This window comes from Chinchilla lanigera, unplaced genomic scaffold, assembly GCF_000276665.1.
Source record: "Chinchilla lanigera isolate Chin_1 unplaced genomic scaffold, ChiLan1.0 scaffold00015, whole genome shotgun sequence".
Taxonomy (NCBI): domain Eukaryota; kingdom Metazoa; phylum Chordata; class Mammalia; order Rodentia; family Chinchillidae; genus Chinchilla; species Chinchilla lanigera.
The window spans coordinates 9,053,628-9,070,041 of NW_004955416.1; the positions used below are offsets into that span (position 1 = coordinate 9,053,628).

At 45.3% G+C, this 16,414-nt stretch overlaps 1 protein-coding gene across 1 annotated transcript in view; it reads left to right on the forward strand.

Moving 5' to 3' along the window:
• The window catches only part of Ganc (glucosidase, alpha; neutral C), a 72,989-nt gene extending 62,776 nt beyond the window's left edge, over positions 1-10,213 (forward strand). Inside the window, exons 20-24 of the mRNA XM_005381328.2 lie at positions 2,924-2,998; positions 6,889-7,002; positions 8,486-8,598; positions 9,217-9,320; positions 9,924-10,213. Coding sequence (XP_005381385.1) covers positions 2,924-2,998; positions 6,889-7,002; positions 8,486-8,598; positions 9,217-9,320; positions 9,924-10,033 — 516 coding nt within the window. The 3' untranslated portion in view covers positions 10,034-10,213. The remainder of the gene's footprint in view (positions 1-2,923; positions 2,999-6,888; positions 7,003-8,485; positions 8,599-9,216; positions 9,321-9,923) is intronic.
• The last annotated feature ends 6,201 nt before the right edge of the window (positions 10,214-16,414 follow it).

Consider the following 16,414-nt stretch of genomic DNA (forward strand, 5'->3'; position numbering starts at 1 on the left):
GGAGGAGAGGAGAAGAAAAGAGAGGAGAGAAGAGGAGAGGAGAGGAGAGGAGAGGAGGGAGAAAGATGCCTAGGTGATGCCTCCAGGAAGGATCACTGTGATTTTTTTTTTTTATCTTCACGCTCTGTCTTGAGTGAGTCTTTATAAGCACACTAAAGCTTAGGGTAGGAAGAAATCTTCAGTCAACTACAAGACAGCAAACTCTGGTTAGGGATGGGAAACGTCGGTATAAAGAGATTTTGCTGTTTGGTTCCAGCTCCCCGTGAATCCTGAGTTTTGATACCAAAAACTTGTCTTCAGATACTCACCAAAGTGTATAAAAACACCTTTTTCTTCCTTCTCTACCCTCTAGCCTTCCTCTGCTCTGGTAGTTACTGTCGTTATCATCACTGTACTGTGTAGAATACCATCCATACTGTAAGACTCCCATAGGAGCCAGGGCACGGTGGAAAGGTGAGAATAACCCATGGTCTGCAGAGCAGAGAGATTGCATACACATTCAGAGAGGCCCAAAGAAGACTCAGGGCAGAAACTTGGGGTGTCAGAGAGCATGGCATGGAGAGGAGGAAGGACAGACCTGGAGAGAGCCTTGTGCGCCGGAGCATTGCCCAGGCTTCGGCAGACTTGGGAGAGCCCTGGAGGTCCTGCTGGGAACTGCCATGCCTAGATAGTCGTTCTGGGGGGCTGCCACTCACCCACCACACTTGGCATTATTGCTAAGACAATAACCAGGCTTTTCTCCAGAAGGTCGAGGAACTGTGGTCTCTCTTCTTGGTTTCACCAGTGTTTTTAGTTATGAAGTTGAGAGCCCTTTAGAGAGGTTCTCCTGCCAAATGTAAACCTGAAGAAAAGGTTAAGTACGACAATAGCTAAATAGATGTTCCCCCTTCCCAGTACATCCGTTAAGTGTCTCAAGTTGGTTCTAACAAAGGAGGTGGCTCCCATGCAGAGGAACTGGCTCGCTTCCAAACATGGCCAGGAGTTTTTCTAATGAGCTGTCACCACTGCAAACACATCGTTGTGACTGTGTGCTACATTCCTTCAACGCTTTCCCAGAGTGCTCTGTGGTTTCCTGTCTTGCTGCATCTTCACAAACCCTGGATAGAAGAGCCACGCCGTTTCTCGCCAGATCTGCCCCTTTACCTTGACCAGCTACCTGCCGTATATATAGCTATGCATATAGATATCAGTGTGTTTGTTTCTTGTGTTCCTCTCCCATGTGAATGTGAGCTCCTAGAAGCAGCAGTTTTCATCTCTTTGGTTCACTGTTGGATCCCCAGCACCAAAATGGATTCCTGGCATATAGTGACCCTCAGTAAGCACTTGCTGACTGAGGAGCTGGAGACCAAGGTCTGAATCTGATCTTCATGGTGTTTTGTACCAGTTGTACCCTTTTGGTGTTGGAGATCTTTGTAGGTGGCATCCGAGCACAAACCCTACACCTTTCCTTTAATTTTTCTGGAAATGGTAGGCATGCAGACCCCAAACCTGTTTGCATCAACTTTATACATTTCACCCCACCAGCTCTTCGCCCAAGGCTTGTAGAATTGACCAGAGAGAAGGGAGAAATCCAAGGGAGGTCATGCAAGTAAAGAAAGCTGAACCAGTGTCCCTCATGAACACAGACAGACAAATCTTTGGCAAGGTATTAGTAAATTGAATGCAGCCGAGGATAACAGATCATGACTGAGTGGGCTTGTTGAATGAAGGGTTCACTGTGGCTAATGATTCCCAAGTCACAACACTGGATCACAGCAGGACAGTGAGAGACTCAGCGCCCTTCTAGATACAGGATGTGTGATCCCAGGAGGCGCACTGTGACACAGACTGTGGCTGACAGAAAGCACACTGGGCTAGAAGAGAAATGAGATGTTTGTTTTCATGCTGCTTTTGAAGGTACTTTAAGGATTAATTCCACCACATGACTTAGTGGGACCCTTTTGGTACTTCGGCAGCGGGCCCCGTGCTCCGAGCCTTAGCTCTGAAGTGTGTTCTGTGAAAAGGGGACTCTGGGGCTAAGAGTTCCGACGTTCTCCTCCCAGATTTGTTCCTCACTGATGCTTTCCTTTCCTTCTGCCTCATTTTCTTCAGTCTGTGCTTTTCTTCTTGCTGTTTCTTTTCACTGTTACATGTTGTTTACTGGTAGGTGTGTTGAATTCTTACAAGCCAGATGGACTATAAGAACCACAAAGGCAGGAGCTATGTCTTTTCTTTTCATGTATGTAGAGATCTTTTTTTTTGTTGTTGTTTGTTTTTGTTTTTTTCTGGTACCAGGAATCGAACTTATGACCTTTTGCTTGCCAGGCAGGCACTGTGCCACTAAGCTAAATTCCCAGCCCCTCTGTAGAGATTTTAATTATCATGTACATCCAGAACCTACCATGGGGGTAAGTTGTTCAGTAAAGAACTTTTTTTTTGGTTTTTTTCCAGTACCGGGAATTGAACTCATGACTTTGTGCTTGCCAGGCAAGCACTGTGCCACTGAGCTAAATCCCCAGCCCCTCAGTAAAGAACTTTTGAACCAGGTGCTGTGACTCACTCCTGTAAGCCCAGCTATTCAGGAGGCCGAGGAAGAAGATTACAAGTTGAAAGGGCAACTTAGCAAACCCTGTTCCAAAATTTTAAAAAAACAAAAGGAGTTGGGGATGTAGCTCAGTGGCAGAGCACTTGCCTGGCATGGGTGAAGTCCTGGATTCAATCTCCAGTACTGCCAAAAACTGTAGCTATATATGGCTTGTTAATCACCATCCCTTGGGATTTTCTTTAAAGCATACAGTCTTCCTAACTTCTACCCAGGTTAAATTCCACTTACTTTATATTTCTGGGCTTTTTGAGATGCAGATAAATGAATGCTTCCTGAGTAAAAGAAGTGTGAGCAGAGTTGCTCATGTGCCGTTTCTCAGTGGCGTCTGTTACTTTTTAGATCTGGTATGACTCTAAGACATCCGCTTGCTGGGAAGGAGGGTGTACCATGAAGATGCCAGTAACCCTGGATACTGTGAGTCCCTTCCAGACCACTCTTCCCGCCTGCCTTGTTGCTCTTCTCAGGCTCCCATAACAAAGTACCACAGACTGGTGCTTCAGCAGCAGAAACGTATTTTCTCACAGTTCTGGGGGTAGAGGTCCCAGATGAAATTGCCAGCAGATTCAGTTCCTCATGAGAGCCTCTTCCTGGCCTGTAGACTGCCACCTTCTCCCTGTGCCCTCACGCGCCACACACGGAGGGAGGGAGAGAGAGTGGGAGCTCCCTGCCCCCATAAAAGCTCTGCTGCCATCAGAGGAGGGCCCCACCCTGTGACCTCATTTTTAACCTGAGTCACCTCCACAAAGGCCCCATCCATCACCAAATACAGTCCCATGGGGGGTGGGGTTTCAACATTTGAATGTGGGGGAGCACAGTCAGTAGGTATCACATTTCTGGATACAAAGAAGCAAGGATGTCAGGGTTCTGCATAGTAACAGGGCAAACAGGCTGGACAGGGAGGAGGGGGGCGTCACTGCTGATGGTGCAGGTTTCTATGGGAGCTACTGAAAATATTTTAAAATCTGTTATGAGGACAGTTGCATGGCTAAATATATTGAAAACTGTTTAAGTGTACACTTTAAATGTGGATTTTAAAGCATATTAATTATATCAGTGAAGTTGTTAAAATGTGAGCAAAAAGAGTTGGTATGAAATACGGAGGATGAATATAATTCTTCCTGATATGCTGACATTTGGAAGTGAAGACTGGTGCAACCACTGTGGAAATCAGTGTGGAGATTCCACCAGAAAACTAGGATTAGAGGTCACATTTGACCCAGCTACTCCCTTCTGGATATTTTTCCAGAAAAATTGAAAGCATCATACCACAGCAATATATGTGCACCAATGTTTGTAGCAGCACAATTTGTCATAGCTAGATCTTGGAAACCACCCAAATGACTATCAACTGAGGAGTGAATAAAAAAGATGTGGTATTTTTATACAATGGAATACTATTCAGCTATAAAGAAAGATAAACTAAAGGCTTTTATTGGTAAATGGATGCAACTACAGACCATACTCTTAAGTGAAATAAATCAGACTCACATGTGTAAACATCACATTGTTTTCCTAGTGTAAGACACTGAAAGAGTACAATAGAAGGGCTGGATGTGGTGGCGCATGCCTGTAATCCCAGCACTCGGAAAGCTGAGGCAGGAGGATCGTTGTGAGTTCGAGACCAGCCTAGGCTACAAAGTGAGCTCAAGGCCAGCCTGAACTGCATAGCGAGACCCTGTCTCAAAAAGACAAAAAAAAAAAGGGTACAATAGATACAGTGAAAGGGAAAGACACTGCTCAAAAGGAAAGAACAACTGAGATGGGGGAAAGGAGAAAAGAAGGAAGGGAAAAAAATACATATATATACACACACACACACACAATAGCTAAGATAATTTACTACTAATTTCTATTGGTTCATTTAAAGGAACAGTTAGTGCTTATATTGTTTGATCAATTTAGCATACCTATATCTGATAATCTGAGCAATTACTTTGAAGATAACAATGCAATATAATAACCATTATTAATTTCGTATCATCTTGGTTTGAAATTCTGTATCTTTTTTATTGTTTTTTTTCTTTTTTCTCTTTAAAAACAAAAAAGAGAATAATAACACTGAAAACAGAAATGGTAGTCACCACATGTGCCATAAAAAATGTCTCATACAGAACAAATAAAAATGAGTTTTTGAGCTGGGCATGGGGGTATATGCCTGTAATCCCAGCACTTGGGAAGCTGAGGCAGCAGGGTCACCTTGAGTTCAAGACCACCCTGGGCTACCTAGTGAGTTCAAAGCCAGCCTGAACTACATAGTGAGACTTTATCTCAAAAAAAAAAAGGTTTTGATGTAACTCTGGGCCTTCAGGCTCAAGGGACTGCATCAGTTACGATGTTAGACTCAAAGTGGCCCATTTGGGCTGTCCTGAGTTTCTAAAGGGAAGTTTCTTCCTCAGCTGAATCACAACTGTGTTGGCCAGAGGTATGTATGAGATGGATATGCAGATGTAAGGGACTTCTGGCACTGCAAGACCCAAGCCTCCTAGAGTGCAAGGTTAGAGATTAAAAGATAGCCTTCAGGGCTGCATGTCCAACAAGGATCAAAACATTGTCTTAGGGAATGAATGCTCTGGCCCACGTCCTCCTCATACTCCCATTTATTACTTAGCTTGCCCTAAAGTCAGTCATGTAACAGACCACCCTAACCCCTCCCCTGCCCTCTGTCCCCTATGTGAATTCCTGCACAGAAATCCTTTTTTTATTTTTTGGGGTTGTTTTTTTTTTGAGACAGGGTCTTACTATGTAGTCCAGGATTACCATGAACTTGCAGCGATCCTCCTGTCTCAGACTCCCGAGTGCTGGGACACACGTCTTTTGTCCTTTATCCTTGCTTCCTGGTTCTATCAATAAAAAGCCACAGAAGGGTCAGATGGGGGCTGTCATTTTTCCTGAGCTTCTCATGCTGAGAGGTTGGGTGAAAGCAACCTCAGAAGTCAGAATGCGCATGGACTCTGAATGGTCTTTCATCCTTCGCGCTGTACCAGTCGTGCACTGCAGCACACAGCCACTGCCACAAGCCCTGAGAGGTTCGAGACAGTGATGCTAGTTCTTAAATTTGTCAGTAGTGGTTTTAGTACGAAGAAGGGTATTTCAGTGGTCAACTCTGAGATCCAAGAGAGACCTTCCTAATCATCTACTCCAGTCCTTCACACATACAGGCTCAGAGAAATTCAGTTACTTGACCAGGGTTGTGGCAGAGCTGAAACAGGCCCCATCTGCTGGATTCCTGGTCTAGACCCCATTCTACTATAACAACCGCCTTGTTCTTTAAAAAAGGTAAAAAGTGGGGCCGGGGATATAGCTCAGCAGCACAAGCACCTGCCTGGCAAGCGCAAGGTCCTGAGTTCAATTTCCGTACCAAAAAAAAAGAAAAAGAAAAAAAAAGAAAAGAAAAAAGTGGAACAATAAAATAAGAGAGAGAGATTGGCCAATTCCAGGGGAGTAGGGGAGATAGCTATACTTTCTTCTTGCTGCCAACTGCAGGTTAAACAGAGCTGACATCTTAGTCCTCCAGCCTCACTCCCAACTTCCTAAATGCTTATGTATGCTTCTCCTTGCTAGTACTTTACTCGAAGCAAAATACAAGCCCTCACCTGATCCAGGCAGCTGCCTTACCCGAGGCAGGAAACCTGAGCGAAGGCCAAACCCGACAGAAGTGCCATTCCAGAAGGCCAGTAGCTGTGCACCATGCTCACATCTGTATTAGAGTCACTTAAAGAACCCTTGATGGTTTCTGTAACAAACAGTTTCACAGATTTGCCCTCAAAATTGGGTCATCAACCTGCTGAACCCAATGATGCAGGGAGCAAGAAGTATGTGGGTGCGTGAGGAAGAACAGAGTCGTTGCCCCAAACCAAGCACATCACATATGCACACATTTGTTCGCAGTCTGCCTGAGCCCCCTTACACAGGCAGGAAACGCACTCGTAGGCAGGGCTCTAGAGGAAATGTGTAGTATGGTGACGGGAACACTGAAAGCACAGAACAGGGAAGGCCACGTATGGGGTGGGCAGATAGAATGCATCGCTCGCAAGAAAAACAAGCAAAGATGGGTGTATATAATAAAGCAATGAGGGTAGACAGTTCCCCAAGTAATTGAAAAAATGGGCTGTTCTCTAGTTGAGCTTTTTTCTTTTTGAGTAACGCCAGGTCTGCCACATTTGCCTTTTCTGTGCCTACAAGTTTGTTTTGCCTTTGGGACTATACTTGTAAAGAATGTGAGTCTTATATATGGACATACTTGACAGCTCTACTCTGAAAGTTCCTTTGCAAGTGCACTTACTCCGAGGGCCGCTGTGTTACAGATACCAGTGTTTCAGCGAGGTGGAAGTGTGGTGCCGATAAAGATGGCTGTGGGAAGGTCCACCGGCTGGATGACTGACACCCCGTATGGACTCCGCGTGGCCCTGAGTACTAAGGTATTCGGAAAATTTTTATCTCCTCACAGTGGTAGCCTTCGGAACAGCATGTAAAAGTGGCGAGCCCCAGCTATAAGACAAGTGCGTCTGATGTTTGTCTGGAAATCAAGGTTCTAAATCATTGCCCAGCTCACCTACCCTTCCTGGAATTGTTCTTAAGGTGACTCTGCTACCCTGGCATGATGGGAATGTCTTTCTTAGGCACGTGACTATTGGTGCTCTTTAGTCTGGTACTGATTACTGCTCTTCTGAAAGCTCATCAGGTCATAGACAACTTGACCCTGTGGTTCACCCTTAAAACCCAGTCTCCCAGTGCAGGGTACCTGTGTCTATTTACAAACTGAGGGACCCCAGCCCCACTAAGTGACTTCTGTTCTTGTCAGGTGGCCCAAATAACTAAAATCTCTTTGAGTAAAGTCTGGGAAGATCCAGAATAGGTTTGTCCTTTCAAGATCTTTTGAGCCAAATGAGGCCTATGGCAGATTTCCCTCCTGTCCATTTGCCCAAATGTATTACAGGGCCAAACACCAATTCTTACTATAATGCTTATCCTTATTTGCATTATTGTTATAAAATAAATTATAGCTTCCTTTTCCATCTGTTTTGCTTACACACATCTTTGTGGGCCTAAGTATGGGCTTTGGACCCAGGCGAGGTCCCAGAATCAGGGCAGGAGACTGGCGATCTGAAACATACCAAGCACGGTCGACAATGATAATCTGCCACAATGCAGAAGGGAACCTTGTACTAAAAAAAGCCAGAGCCAGATACCATCCTCTAAATGAAAAATTATTTTCTGATTTTTTTTTTAAATTCACAGTTTCATTCTGTGAACTTCCTTGATTTTGTTGCATGTTCTGGGATAGTATTTTTTCAAGAAAGCCACTTAGAACACTTACCATCCTTCATAGTTTAAATTTCTTTCAGCAACTCTTTGTGCTCCTTCTGTGTGTCTTCCCTGTTCCCATCATTTCATCATCTATTCCAGCGTGACTAGGTATTTGTAGGACCTCTGTGCAGCTTGACTATCATATTAGCCAGCCTTCTGTCACGGTAATGGCTGGGGTGCTCAACTTACGAGAAGAGAAGGTTTGTTTTGGTTGACAGTACTGACGTTTTAGTCCATGAGCAGTTGGCCCTGTCACTTTGGGGCCTATGGGGAGTGCATGGTAGAGCAGAGGTACTCACCTCACAGCCAGGAAGCACGGAGGAGAGGAAGAGAGGTAGGAAGAAGCGCCCACCTTCAGAGGTGGGGGCCTGGTGCCCTGGAGCCCTCCCATAAGGCCCCACCTCTTCAAGGCTCTACCGTGTCCGAGCCTTTGGCATATGGGCCTTTGGGGGACATTCCAGACCCAAACTGCAGCAAATCATGCACTTTTGTTTGACATAATTTTTCATGGTTTCTAAAGTTACTTCCCTGTGGGGTCCGAATTCTTTCCCTGAAAGTACTACATAGGCATGTTCTCTGTGACCCCCGCTCCAGGGTTCCGCAGTGGGAGAGCTGTATCTTGATGACGGCCATTCATTCCAGTACCTCCACCAGAGGCAGTTCTTGCACAGGAAGCTTTCATTCTGTTCCAGTGTTTTGACCAACAGGTAACAGCAGCTAAAGAAGCTTTGTGTGTTCTTATTTTTTTGGTACCAGGAATCAAACTCAGGACCCTGTGCTTGCCAGGCAGGCGCTGTGCCGCTGAGCTATATCCCCAGCCTCTCTGTGTGTTCTTAAGTTATAGAATACTATCATTTTGGCATCCTGACATAAATGCATAGCGGATGTTTTAGGTTTCTGCATAAAGAAATGAATAGTGAAGGCTGTCTGCTTTTCAGTCACTCCATCATGAGTGTTTCTTGGTGTCTCCATCTCTCCCTCCTCTAAAATATAAAAAGGATTCAATTTAGGCTCCCATTAATTCCATTCATTCTTCCGTTGACCATTCATCTGATTCCTTACAGTCTGACTACAATACCCTGATCACATTTGTGATTTTTGTATTCTTTAGGAATTTTACGCCAAATGGCTTGTTAAAGGGAGGCTGGCTCGGCTAATTGTTAGCTAGTCCTGGACACAAAAAAATCATCTTTTTTCACCTCTTCGTCCTAGTTATTATGACTGTATGAATCAGAACAGATGGGAGAGGAACTCACGGTGGACGTGTTGACCAGTCCAAACCATCAGCCCGCTCCTTCTCCTCATACTGCTTGTGTCTATTCCAGATGTGCTGATGAGCGGGGACATTTTTCCAGCAAGTGTGTAGTGGAGCAGATCTTGGTCTTAGGCCTCAGGAAGGAGCCTTCTTCTGTGACCACCCACTCATCTGGTGAGGAAAAGTCCTTGTCTCCTGCTTGAATGAGGCTATCTTGTTCCTCTTCCTAAGGAAAATGACTTGGGGCTTGAAATAATATTCTAGGTACCTCTGAATGTCTTTATACTATGGATATCTGAAAACTGGAGAGTCCTACCCATGTTTAGTATGCAAAGGATGGAAATTATATCTTTCCAAGTGAATTTTGTGGACAAATCTCTTTGTTCCTTACAGTTTCTTTTCAACCAACATTGTACTCAAACAATGAAGTTTTTCATGTTTTAAAAAATTTGTGTGGCACATACCCATAATCCCAGCACTCAGAAGGCTGAGGCAGGAAGATTGCCATGAGTTCAAGGCCAACCAGGGCTACATAGTGAATTCAAGGCCATCCTGAACTACAGAGTGAGACCTTGTCTCCAAAAAAATAATTAATTAATTAACTTTAAAAACAACACTTCGTAAAGTTCATGAATAAAAGTGCTATTAAAATGATTCTCCTAAGTGAGGTAGGTTTAAGGTCTTATGGTAGATTCAGAAACAATGACAGATTTGAATAAAAGATTTTTCTCTGCTAGGTATTCCTCAAACTTTCTCTTTCATTGTCTTTCCATACAGATGGGAAAGCTGCGCCAGTGGCTTTTGTGTATTGTGCCGGAACGTCCAGCTTGAGCCTCGAGAAGCTTTCCCTGAACATTGGTGCAGACTGGGAAGTCCACATCCAATGAAGACAAGGGCCAGCCACTTGCACAGGAATACTCTGCACCTTTCAACCGCTTGGCCCTTTTCTGAGATTTGTGCTGCAATCTAATCAGTTCCTTGGCTGAAAATGATCTTTCACTGGTCACTAGTGTACAAAGAAACAGTGAATTGCACATTTTAAGATTTGAGGTTAAAAAAAAAAAAAAGATTTGAGGTTTTACATGTTAAGATGTGTGAGTGTGTTGCCAGGCGTGGTGGCGCACGCCTGTAATCCCAGCACTTGAGAGGCTGAGGTAGGAGGATCATCGCTAGTTCGAGACCAGCCTGAGCTACAAAGTGAGCTCAAGCCCAGCCTGAACTGCATAGTGAGACCCTGTCTCAAAAAAAAAAAAAAAAAAAAAGATGTGTGAGTGTCGTGCAAACACTACTTGTCTCATATACTCTCAAAGCCTGAGACATGGATGGAATTTGTGAGTTTCCATTGCCTCCTGGGTTACAGCCCTGTGCTAAGCTCTAGCCCAGGGAGCAGCTTCTCCTGGAGCAGTGGATGGAATTGTCTTCATGTGGCCAAGCCACCCTGAGGACCCACTTCCAGGGTTTGCATCAGCCCACAGTAGTCACTCTGTGGCAGCAGCAGAGCTGCCCAAGGCCAGGCTTCAAGTGGGCAGCATGTGTGGTGCCCCTATTACAGATGACCAAGTGAGGTAGAAATAGTATAGGCAGTCAGGTAGGGCTGGGTCCTCAAGGGAGTCAGTACAAAAGCACACTACAACCTGGCTGGAGGTGCATCTGTTGGGAGACCAGGCCTCAAGATAAAGACACACTGACCAGGCCTGCATACTGCCCCAAAGGACAAGATGACCAGTAGCACCTGGTCTAATAAAGTTTGGACATCAATCACCTCAGTAGGTGACCAAGATTCTTGGACTTATCACTTCCTAAAAAGCTCTTTGTTCCTTCCATGTGCATTTGCTACATGACTTGCTTCCCTACTGGAGCAATATTACCTAAGCCACTATACTTACAATCTTATTGGTTGGTTATAGCTGTAATCTATGTTGAACCCACATGGTTGTGCTCTATAAAACTTCCTCTGAGAGCCGAGCACAGTGGCACACGTCTGTAATCCCAGCACTTGCGAGACTGAGGCAGGAGGATGGTTGTGAGTTCCAGAGCAGCCTGGGCTACTAAGTGAGCTCAAGGCCATCCTGAACTGCACAGTGAGACCCTGTCTCAAAAAGACAATCAATCAATCAATCAATCAATAAAAACATCCCCTGAGAAGTGGGGTCCTTTGCAACCCATTTGGGGTCTCCCTCCTGCCTCTCAGGAGCTATTATCTCTCCCCCTCAATAAATATTTCCTACTGTCAACCTCTGTTGTTCCAAGAATTCATTCTTCAATTTTAGAAAACACAACAATTTTTGAAGAAAGGATCCAAGAACTAGTAGCAAGGAACTACTGAGCTATATCCCCAGCCCAGCATTTTGAAATGGATCTTTTGATTGCATAGTAATTTTTCTAATTACAAGGGCTATACAGGGGCTGGGGACTTAGCTCAGCAGCACAGTGCCTGCCTGGCAAGCGTAAGGTCATGAGTTTGATTCCCAGTACCGGGGGAAAAAAAAAAACCAATCCAGGGCTGTGCGATTATTATATAGAAGAACTGCCTTGGGTTCAGGAAAACTCAGTCACATGCAGCACCCTCCACTTTACACAGACCTTTCAGAATCAGGGTCTCAATGACAGGCAGCAGAAATGCAGTCAGACACAAATGCCTCATAATTTCTGGCTCCTGATGAACCATCCTCCCTAAAAGCTCTGAGTAATGAGACTCCCATGACAATATCACATAGTCCACTGTGCTTTGAAGAGTCTACTACCAAGCCCTCTGAATGCCCACCATAACTACGGGGGCCCTCTCCATTAAAATACCTTCTTGGATGGGTGGGCAAGGGTGGTATTGAAAGCCCATACCCTATCAGCCACAGACAAGGAAGGACACAAAAGCCAGCATCCTTGCCAGGCGTGGCAGCGCAAACCTGTAATCTCAGCACTTGGGAGGCTGAGGCAGAAGGATCATTGCAAGTTTTAGGGCAGCCTGGGCTACAAAGTGAGCTCAAGTCCAGCCTGAACTGCAAATTGAGACCCTGTCACAAACACACCAAAAAAAAAAAAAAGAACAAACCAGCATTCTAGAAGAAACAAAACAGATGGAGATATTGGCATTGAATATCAGATCTGCTTATCCAGAGACCAGTCTTAGTAAAGGCTGTGCTGCCATGGCAAATCCTACTGGAATTAGACTGCTGCTCTTTGACAGGTGCTTCCTGCAAAGCTGATGGAATCAGAGTCCTACCCAGTCGGGTAGGGGAAGGGAGCCCTGACTATATGTGCAGACTGAAGAGATCTTTGCCTAACTCATCTCAGTGGAGGAGTCTTAGCTCTCCATTTGCTTCTTCACTGGAAACAGAAGACCTGGGCTCTGCTTTGTTTAGTTCCACAGTCAACTGACTGAGTAATCCTGGCCAAGCCACTTAACCTCCTGCAGGCGTGGTTTCCTCATTTGTGAAAAATAGATCATCCCTGATATTCTGAGTTTTCCATGATCTAACTATAAAGAGACAGCAGATATCTCAATTCCTTGATTGCAAAATGGAATTAATCAAACCTACAACGTGCTTCATAGACTGAAAATACTCTACACAGATAGGAAAGCGGTATCTTTACAGTGGAGAAACCTGGGGGCCGCTATCTTGGCCAAATGGTCAAGATGCACATGACCTATAATAAAGCAACCTTGCACCCCCAAATAGGACTTGAGAAGGTCACACTGCATCTGTGACATTCCTCCCCAAATCCACAACCGCCATCTACTCATGTGAAAACCATCAGACAAACCCAGATCCAGGGACATGGTATAAAACACCTGAGAAGTGCTATTCAGAAGTGTCACAGTCATGAGAGACCAAGACTGTGGAATCCTCAGACACCAAGGCCTTCTAGCTTTACGACTCTTACAGGAATCTAAAATTATTTTTTAGGTTTTTTGGAGCACTCATGTGAAGTTGCTAGCTCTCAGTAGGCACTTAATGAATGGTAGGTGTTAACAGTAAGCAAACAGATTGCTTCTGACAGTGCTTCTCAAAGTAATAGCTTGCAGGGGCAGAAGAATGGGTGATAAGGAGCCATTAGCTAGCACTGTTGTGTAGCAGAAACCATTCCAGCCACAGGTGTTGTGTGACCTTGGCTGGAATATGTTATTAAAACTAGTTCTTTATCTCTGAAGAGGTTTCTGGGAGTTTCTGTGCACATCATCTGCCCTTTGATCATGGGCTCCGGTTGGATTGCTTCATGATAACATCGGTTTCCTCAGCTGTGCTGCTGGACAAATCTTGACGGACCTGCGCATCTGAGAAGGCATTTGATGCACAACTCTGCGCTAGATATTCCCAGCCTATCCTGACCCTGTGTGTCACACACACATCTTAATAAGTGGAGCTTCCTTCAGCAGCTGGGGAAAGGAAGCTCTGTAGGTGTGTGGCCCTGAGACAGCTTCTTCTCCACAAGCAAATCAGCCAAGAAACTGACTGCATTGGCAAAGCCTAAGTATAAGAAATGTCCTAGCCAGGTATAGTGTGCATACCTGTAATCACAGCACTTGGGAGGCGGAAGCAGAAGGATCACTGTGGGTTCTAGGCCAGCCTGGGCCATATAGCGAGTTCGGGCCACATAACGAGCTCCTTTCTCCAAAAAATTATATGTATGTAAAATATATATATGAAATTAATTTTCACACAGGAAAACTTCATTCAATAGATACATAACACACATGCATTAAGGGTCTTCTGTATGCTTAGCCCTGAGGGTGGGATGGGAATCTAGTCCCACCTTTACAGTCTTTAGGGCAAACCAAAAGTTAAATAAACTGAAACAATAAAATAGGATCAGCCAGGTGTGGTGGTGCACATCTGTAATCCCAACACTCTGGGAAGCTGACACAAGAGGATTTACAAGTTTGAGCCCAGCCTGGGCAGCTTAGCAAGATGTCATCTTAAAAGAGAATACCAGGGCTGGGGAGGTAGCTCGGTATGAAGGTTTTAGGTTCAGTCTTCTCTACCATACATACATAGGGGTCAGTGTTACGGATTTCAGAGTGGTATAGAGCTCTGTGCTAGGAACCAGCCTTTTAATGGTGGGGGAAGGAAAGCCCGTTTTGCTGTCTGGGCCTTTGGTAGGTTTCAGGGTGGGCAGCAATCTTTCCGGAGACTCTTTCAGCATTCGTGAGCGCCGTCGGGGAGGGGCCACAGCAGCTGGACATGGGGAGATGTTCAGGAAATTCGGGTAGAGTGAATGCTGATTTGCATCCTGAGTATCCCAAAGGCTCAAGTGTTAGAGGCTTGGTCATGATGGTGACATTGTTGGGAGATGGTGGCACTTTTCAGGAGCTGGGGCCCAGCAGGAGGTCCTTAAGTCACTGGGTCTTAGGAACCCAAAAGGGATTATTGGACCCGGGTCCCTCCTCTTCCTCTTTTGCTTTCTGGCCGTGAGTGTGCAGTTTTGTTCTGCAACAAGCTCCTACTATAGTGCTGCCTGATGGGACCAGGCGATCACGGACTGGACTCTCCACACCGTGAGCCAAAGTAAACCTTTAATTATTTCCTTAGGGTGACAGAAAGCTGACTAACACAGTGAGTAAATGTGTCATTCAACCACACCTAACCCCAAAGTAGTGTCACATTCAGATCTTAACAACTCCATTTACTGAGTGCTTAAGACAGTCCTCACACTATTTTAAATGCATTCCATAAATTACCTTGTTTAATCCTTCCACCCACCCAGTAACAGAATGACTATCATTGTATTCATTTTACAGGTAAGAAAACTGACACACAGACAGAAAGGAAAGCCGGGCATGGCGGCACACACCTGTAATCCCAGCACTTGGGAGGCTGAGGCAGGAGGATCACCGTGAGTTTGAGGCCAGCCTGGGCTACACAGTGAGTCCAGGCCAGCCTGAACTACATAGTGAGACCCTGTCTCAACAAGAAAAAAAAAAAAAGAAAGGAAAAGTAACTCAGCTAAAGTCACACATGCACAACCAGTAAGGGGCCACCCTCGACTTTGATCCAGGACAGTCAATCTCTAGAATATGCTGTCTTCTACTTTCCTCTCTAAAAGAAGTAAAGATCCATGGGCATTTTCATGGAGGAATAGGATAGGCTGACAATTCCAGACCTAAGATTCTTCTAAGCTGCACCCCTTGAGCCTGGAAGTATTCCCTATTTCAGCTGTCGCTTCCCCCTTTCCCCATAGTCTCTAATCTTGTATCAGAGAGACGGTCACATGGGAACAGCTACAGCTGCAGACTGGGAGAGGCCTATGCTCTGCCAGACTTAGGATGCAGCCAACTTCTCCTAACCAGAGAACAGCTACCAAGGGCAGAAGACAAGAAAGAGGCCGGGCAGGCCATCCTCTTCCCACACGCTTGTGCCCTCACTCAGCACCCTAGGCCACTCTCTGGTAGGCCATCCCAGGACTCAGTGAGAATCTGGTTCACTATCCGGTTACAGCTTCTACCTCAGATGCCTAATGCCGCTCAGCTTAATAATCAATATATAATCCACTCAGACGCACCTTTTGTGGCCAACTTGGTCTCAGTGTTTACCTGGGGGATGAGGTCAAGTGGGTGAGACAAGACGGGTTTCCTCGGCTGAGGACGCTGAGCATTTTCCACACACACAGTTCCACCAAGCGCTGACATTCTAGAAGAGATGCTTAATCCAGTCATAAATAATGTTTTGACATCCTAGAGCTTTAGAAAGTAGAAGTCACTGTCTTGGATACTTTTCTCTCACTTCTGGGACAAAATACCTGATGCCCAGAATTAAGGAAGGAAAAGTTTATTTATCTCACAGTTTGTGGAGGTTTCAGTCTGTACTCAGCTGGCTCCAAGGCAGGGTGACACATAGCAGAGGGCCACCGCTCATGGCAGCAGAAGACGGCAAAAGCAACAAGAGCGAAAAAAGAGCAGCTGCAGAGAGCAAGTCTCTTTCCCTCTCCTATATTGTATTCGTGCTGCCCGCCCCAGGGCAGGTGTAGCACTCATACCCATAATCCCAGCACTGGACCATGGATCAATCACAGACTTTAGCAGCCCGCCCCTGACTGCCTGCGGCTTTTGGGGGAAGACATCGAGACACAAACCATAACAGTCACATTCTGTAAAATATACAGAATAAGGCTTTCCTCAGTGTGAACGCCCTGGGTTCAGTCCCTACTACCACACACACATACACACAAAGACGCATAGAATGTTGCCCTCAGATTCAGTATCTCCCATTATAACTAGCTTCTTATTGTTGTTTGTTTTTGTTGTTTTGGTTTGGTTTTTGAGATAGGGTCTC